The sequence below is a fragment of the Sinocyclocheilus rhinocerous genome, unplaced genomic scaffold, assembly GCF_001515625.1.
Source record: "Sinocyclocheilus rhinocerous isolate Xijiao unplaced genomic scaffold, SAMN03320098_v1.1 scaffold225, whole genome shotgun sequence".
Taxonomy (NCBI): Eukaryota; Metazoa; Chordata; class Actinopteri; order Cypriniformes; family Cyprinidae; genus Sinocyclocheilus; species Sinocyclocheilus rhinocerous.
In genome coordinates, this window is record NW_015630532.1 from 1,998,865 (window position 1) to 2,006,129 (window position 7,265).

Genomic DNA, 7,265 nt, shown 5'->3' on the forward strand with positions numbered 1-7,265 from the left:
TTGAAGTTTTTAATGTAATTTTGTATTTCAGAATTGCATTAATTTTTTAAGTAAAATATTTGCTTGTGCCTTGTTCTTTGTGTTCTGAGTATATTTTAATACTCACAAAGATGTTATCTTAAATTGCAACTGCATATTCTATGATGAAACCACTTTTATATGTGATATATCTCAAATGCCTTTATAGCAAATATTTTTGTCTGTTTACAATCAAATTCCCATGGTGTCTTATGTAAACAGACTGTTTTTAGTCTTACATCTGTGCATTATGATTTCAACAGCTTCCTTCTCCTTGCAACGTGTGTGTTTGTGATTCTTGTAACGGAGTGAAAGAGGAAGTGGGCATTAAACGGAACAGATGTCCGTCTGGAAGAAGATTCCACTGTAATGCCATTCTTTTCTATAATGCTCCTTTCATATGAAAATTAAACAGCAGTTATTTTTGTAAAACCTAAACATAAATTATCTTGCATAGGGCCACTGTCTAAAGCAAAAGAAAAACTCACCAGGCTGTTTCTATATCTGTGAACTCTTTTGTGGCACTTTTCAGTGATATACCTTTATTAACTGAATTAAAATAATAAATACATTTATTGAATTTTTGAAATGCAAAATTTGTACCTAAAGGCTGGAATACATTACACAACATTTGTACAAATTTTTGCCCTGATCAGCACTTTGGATGAGTCAGCTCTAGTTGGCCAAAGTCAGAGCAAGTCTGCAGATTTTGGTCAGTCAGTGTCGACGGATTTCACAGATAATTTCATAGTGTAGGATGCACAGACTCTGATTTTAAAGCTTCAGACTGTGATTACATCCAGTCCATGTTTGATATTGTGAGCCGATTTTAGAACACATTGTTTTCATTTGTCATGTGTCTCTTAGCAACGAGGCCTATGTTTCTGTGTGAGTTTGCTGCTTTCATAACAACTTTAAAGCCTAGAAGTGTGTTATCCTCAGTTGTTTAGTGTATAATGCCCAGTTTTTCTTTGTGACCATTTACAAAGGTGACAAGTGTATGATGTCCAGTGTTTTAAAATCAGTATTATGTTAAAAGTCATGTATTCCAGAGTGGTGACATGACATTTCTCATGTCGTGACCTGTGGTTCTATTTCTATCTCTCTTTTACAACACAAATTTCATGACTGAAAAAATCAGCTGACCATTGCTCAAGAAGAAACCAGAGAGAAGGAGAGAGGTGCCTGACTTCCTGAGTCTGGAAGAGGAATGGGACATTGAATCGTCACCTAAGTTTGGCACGCAATGGAATAGTGAGAGGACTGCACACAAACAGTCTCTGTCTGGCTTTTTGTCCGATTTCATTACTGACACACAAGAGCACTGAATCATGGAAACAAAACTCAGATCTCAGTACAGTTGTATTTATAGGGTATATGTATGGAGCCCAGGACAGGTTTGGGCTCCTAAATTATTTTAAGAATTCATTTCATTTCTTTTTTTACTGTGCCATGCTATGTCATAGTGCCATGTATTTTTTTTCTTCTGCCCAATTTAACCTTAAAATCTAAACCTGTTACCTATAATTGCATTTTTCTTTTAAAAAAGAGCTGAAATGAATAAACACTCAAAAGCATTACATTTCGAAGGGGGAAAAATAATTTAGCTATATTAAGAAGAACAAAATTTGACATAATTCGCGGCAACGATTAATTTTAAGATTATGATGTTCCTGGCCTCGAATCCTTAAAAGATATTTAAGAATTTCTAGTCAGATTGTAACAGCAAGGTGCAATGAATAAGACCCGGCCGTGATCGTCATATGAAATAAGTGAAGTGTGATTGGTGGTTCAACGTGTCAGTCAAACTGCCCCTAACTGCATAAACAACTACATGGCCAGAATCAACTATTTTACAATATGTAGCACAAGTAATATCTAATGTAGTATGTATGTAGTAGTATGTAGCACTAATATCGATAGTCTAAAACGGTTTTGTGAGATTATGTGTTTGTCTAGTGAGAGTGGCAGAAACGTTATATAATATTTGAATATTATTCGTTTTTGAGAGTTTATGGAAGCGCACTGGCCACATCTAAAACAAAACTTTTATTCTAGCTTTTATTCAGGGAGCTCATATGAGTAGCCTATGACGTTGTCTTATTCTTGTGTGAGTGTTTTTAAACATAGGCCTGTTTGAAAGCTTTTCAGAGTTTATTTCTTTCAACGTAAGTGCACCGTTTTACGTAGATAAAAACGTTTATATTAAAATGCAACCGCGCGTCTGCATAGGTGTGTAACAGCAAAGCAGGACAAATGAATTCTGATCTTCTCTCCTACTTCCTAGCGCATAATGAACCAATCAGAACGGGTTACATAGGTGCCGTGGCAATACGCCCCGCCCTCACCTTTACAAACCAGCCAATCAACGCGCTCCCCAAGGAGATTGACTCCAAACGGGAGGCCGAGCCAAAGCCAGGTAACCAAGAAAAAACGAGACAGCGAGAAAAGCCTTCAGGGCTTGTTATGGGGTTAGCGTGAGACGAACCAGGACTTTTTTCTGCCTTCTTTACCAGTCAAACCAGTAACTCTGGATAGAGAGCACAAGTACTGCAACAGGTAGAGTCTCGTGCCGCACTCTTTCTCGTGTCCTTCTCCTGGAGTAATCTTCTGTCCTTTCTCGTGTACGTCAATTGAATTTCCATTTCTTTTGTTTGCTTCTCTTGGAGAAAGGTGAACCCTCGTGTTGCTGTTTTATTTGATCTTTGCTCTTAATTATAGTTTTTACCCTTGCGGTCCCTGATGGCTTCGCACAGTGATACTCTGGTGGTGTTCTTTGGGGCAACAGCTGGTGCAAATGGGGGTAAACTGGGGTCGGATGAAAGGGAATTAATTCTCTTGGTGTGGCAAATTGTGGATCTACATGAGAATAAGGTACGGACCTTTTGACCCTATTGTAAGGTCTCTAACTTTAAACTACCCACCTAGTAATGTGCTAGTGTTAGAAACCACATTGACAGCTGACATTCACCAACAAGGCGCGCTTTTAGAGAGCTAAACGCGCTACATTGTGATTTACATCACCAGCAACAGCTGTTTTATTTGATGATCTGTTTGACAGCTTGATTCGAGCATTTATAATGTGGTCTTTTCAAGCCACGAGAGACGAAAGCGTGCCTTGTTTGGTGCGTGTCATTGCCTGTAGGTCAGTAACCCTGCCGTGTCTGCTTTGCATTCACACAAACACACTGTCTGAGATATCAACATCAACATCATCCCCATAGTGACTCGGTGTCAAACCCAGTGAGCTGTCTACCTAGACAGCATAGGCGCGTGGAGAACATTGAACGTTGCGTCTGTGTTCTCGACGGCCAGGTGTGTTAAAGGGCGCGCCGATGAGAAACCCCGCTAGAGTTGCATTGCTAGGCCGGTTGAAAGAGATGATGTTGTTAACAGGTGGGCAAGCTTCAGCGGACTCTAGTACAGCCGGACAGTGCGGATCTGTCGGAGCAGTGCAAGGAAGAGACCGGGCTCACGGCGGAGGAGCTGTGCAAGGCCGAGCCCCTGGAGAGCGTCCTGCAACAGGTGAGAGACCATGTGTTTGAGTTTGAAATAATATTATAGATACAGCAATTAAAAGTTACATATAAAGCAGTGACTCGTCATTTTAGTATGTATCAGCATAAGGTAAGTCTTTGATATTGTCCACATTATTTTAGCTTTGGGTTGATTTTGAGGTGGCTTGCTGTGGTGTGTAATGTGTGTGTGGTTTGGGTGTGGGAAGGAAGGAAGGCAGGCACAGACGCTCTGCTCTAGGGGAAAGTGCAGGTCTAGTCTTGTTGTGGACTGATGTGTTGAGCAGACATCTGGAAGACGGAATGTTTACCTGCGAACGCACCTACCTGAGAACCATATATGTCAGCGAGTGAGCAAGAGTGATACAGACACAGAGGGATGAACAGAATAGTTGACCGAGGGATTAAGATTAAACCGAGCGAGCCCGAGAGATGTTTCTGTTTTTCTTTTCTGCTGCTATCCAGGCTCATTTATCAAGATATGTATAGTTTCGGGTTTGCTTGAGAAGTTAGTTTTGCAGGTATGTTTTGCCAAAAGGCGGTTGTCGCCAAACGTGTTTCTCAAGCATGACGCAGAGAAAATTTGTTTGTACTCTGTAAACCTGTTCCCACCCCCAACTGTTTCATAATGGACACCCTCTCATTACTGTCCCACGGAAAGGTATTTAGAGCTCAGAATCTAAGCTCAGTTGTGGGACTAGACGTTTGTAGGAATTTATAGATTTCATTTATTAAAGTACAAATGGAAATCATTAAACAAACAATGGTTGGTCTCATTTAACACATTTATTTTCTCACTTTTTTATTGCATACCTTTGTAGCATTCAGGTGGTGGCATGTTATCTTGATTCAGTTGTAGCCTATCCCCAGGGGGCTCTGTAAATATTAACTAGTGAAATCAATTTCTCCCTGCCTAGCTTTCAGAGAGAGAGATAGAAAGACACGCACTATCAAACCATTGGTTCAATTCGGTTCAGTTCAGTTTTCTTGTCGTTTTCAAAGAAATGCACCCACTTCCATCAGGTGTTGTAAGAAACTAGGAGTGGGTGATATGACCAAAATTTTTATTTTATGATGTGAGTAACTTTATTTCACAAATACTAACATAAAATCACAATATAGTTATATTTTTATTTAATATTTGTTATTAAGAATAAGAACAAAAAGCTAATTACAAATAGGATACAATATAGGAAAGATACAAATAGCATTTACTTTTCCAGGTACAGTAGATGTTTAACTGTAGCATTCGAGTAAAAAATTTAATTATCAGATGTAAAATAAAACTGCACATTCTTCACTGTATGAATTAAATATGCACTGATTCTTATTAAAGCTATAAATCCGATCATCACCTTGAGTACTTTTTTGCGCCGAAGTCTCAACTTGAAGCAGTTCTGCATGAATACTGTATATTTACATACAATGATGTAGCAGAATCCATCTCTAAACACTGTATATTGTCACCACAATATTTAACATCATACCGCCCAGCCCTGTAAGGAACAGTGGGGGGTTTGGGGAAGGGTGGACAGAGTCTCACACAGGACTTTGACCTGTTGTCTTCAGTGAAAGATTCATTCAAGATCAATTCCCTACATATGGAATTGTGACGCATCTATTTTCTCACTGTTTTTTATAAAATCATCCTCACCAGTGTGTCTGGGTTAGGAAACAGGTATTTAGGAGGGTTTAGAGTAGCTTACCCTATCTTACTTACAGACTTGAGTCAAACCTGATCTGTTCTGTTTGTATTGAGATGTGAAACGCAGGAAAAAAACATTTATAGCTGCTGGCACTCACCTGGTGACTCGCTTTGGCTTTGCACCTGCTTTTAGACGCTTCTTATTAGACTCTGTGGGAATGGTGTGGTGCTAACACACCTGTGTGTGTGTGAGGGAGAAAAGACTTTAAACAGAATAAAATTGTTACTGTGAGATCATGAGTGTGTTTGTGGGAGAAAGTGATCTTGGGTGTGTTTGAGAGACACAGGGTGTGTTATTTTGTGAGCTCGCTGAGAAAGCACAACAGGCTGGCAGGAGCGTGTCAGTACCTGTGTGTGATGAGCAGAGAGCTTTATTTCTCTACAGACTGTCAATGTGTAGGGAGGGTTCTGGGAGATGCCTCTATGAAAGGATGAGTGACACATTGATCCATTCTTTCATTCAGCCTCAGAAAGACTTCCCATAAGTGAAGTGGTCATTTATAGAAATGAATTAGATGGATTTTGTGTCTCATGTTTTTACAGCATTGCATAAAGTGATTACAGAATGGATTAATCAAAACCGGTTGCATGTGACTGTTGCTTAAACATCCTGGTAGTTCAGCTGGCACATCCTGTTACCTTATCTAACGACACTCCCACTTTACTTCATCCTGAACAGACAGGTTGAGTAAGTTCTACTCAAAAGTAAGCATCACTATGCCCTACTAATTTTGGAGGGCAGACAGGGCATTACTGTCTTGTGTTTTAGCATTTGGTACATTTTTCACGAAGCCTTATGTCATTATCGTTCAAAAGTTTGGAGTCTGTAAACCTTGAAAAAAAAAAATCACACTTACACAAATATTTTAAACAGCACAACTGTTTTCAATGTTGATGATAATAAGAAATGTTTCTTGGGCACCAAATCAGCATATTAGAATGATTTCTGAAGGATCATGTGACACTGATCGCTAGAGTAATGACTGCTAAAAATTCAGCTCTGCCATCAGTAAAATATTAAAATTGAAAGTAGTTATTTTATATTGTTATAATATTTCACAATATTACTGTCTTTTTTCAAAAACATAAAAAATAATTGTATCAACTCTAAACTTTTGAACAGTAATATATGTAAGGAATCATTTCTGCTGGTAGTTGTTTGGTGTACAAAAGCAATTTTAGATTCACAGGTTTTAAAATGAATGGTAAAAGCTTGGCACCCGGGATCTTAAGTGACCACCATAAGTGCACTTTACAAATAGACTTAAAGGCACAATATGTAATTTTCGCCGCTAGAGGGCACGTATTCAAAATAAACAAAGAGACAAAGGCGTAGTTTGATGACGCCGTGACTGAGTGTGGAATCATGGGAGTTGTCGTCTTCATCCCCACAGCCGATGCAATCCGATGGGACTCAGGCAGAAGTCATGTTCATGGATGAGCTAATGATTTGTTAACATAGTAGAAAGAAGCAGGGTGAGGCTGAAAGCCGTCGAAGCGAAACGAGGCCGTTGAACGAGTGCGACACACGGCTCGCAAGCAGCGGAGCTTTTATTATGCCACAGTCGACCGCTTCTGCTCCTTCCAGTCGTGCTTATGTGGGGAAAAAAGCAGCGCTATTTTATCATACTAGATGCATTTGAAAGTTCTGTTATAATGCTACTCTGTGCGGTCGTCACCGGTCTATTAGCAGGTGGTTAAATTCGCGGTCCGGCGCCGACCGAGCTAGCGATCCCGGGGGGCTACCGACCCGCGGAGGGTGGCATTCGAGAGGGCTCCTCGAGCTGAAGTGATCCCCCGAGTTTGGTGGAGATCCGCCGGCGCGTTCGCGAGATAGTGACACCAGCCAACACTTTCACTTCAGTACGGAGGTCTCTTGTTCAGGCAGCATTCAAGCGTGGTCTTATTCGACCGTAAGTGCCCTGCGAAGTGGACTTCACATGAAATTCCGCCATGATTCCAGTTCCAAGGGAACGTACACGTTACATTCAAAGGGCATTAAAGTGCGCGAGACGTGAATTTATATT

General features: G+C 40.2%; 1 protein-coding gene across 2 annotated transcripts in view; it reads left to right on the plus strand.

Moving 5' to 3' along the window:
* Positions 1 to 2,585: 2,585 nt before the first annotated feature.
* esrp2 (epithelial splicing regulatory protein 2) overlaps positions 2,586 to 7,265 on the plus strand; it is an 18,496-nt gene continuing 13,816 nt past the window's right edge. For both annotated transcript variants that reach the window (XM_016552905.1, XM_016552906.1), the window contains exons 1-2: positions 2,586 to 2,892; positions 3,415 to 3,543. In XM_016552905.1, the coding sequence (XP_016408391.1) occupies positions 2,761 to 2,892; positions 3,415 to 3,543 (261 nt within the window). In that variant the 5' untranslated portion in view covers positions 2,586 to 2,760. The remainder of the gene's footprint in view (positions 2,893 to 3,414; positions 3,544 to 7,265) is intronic.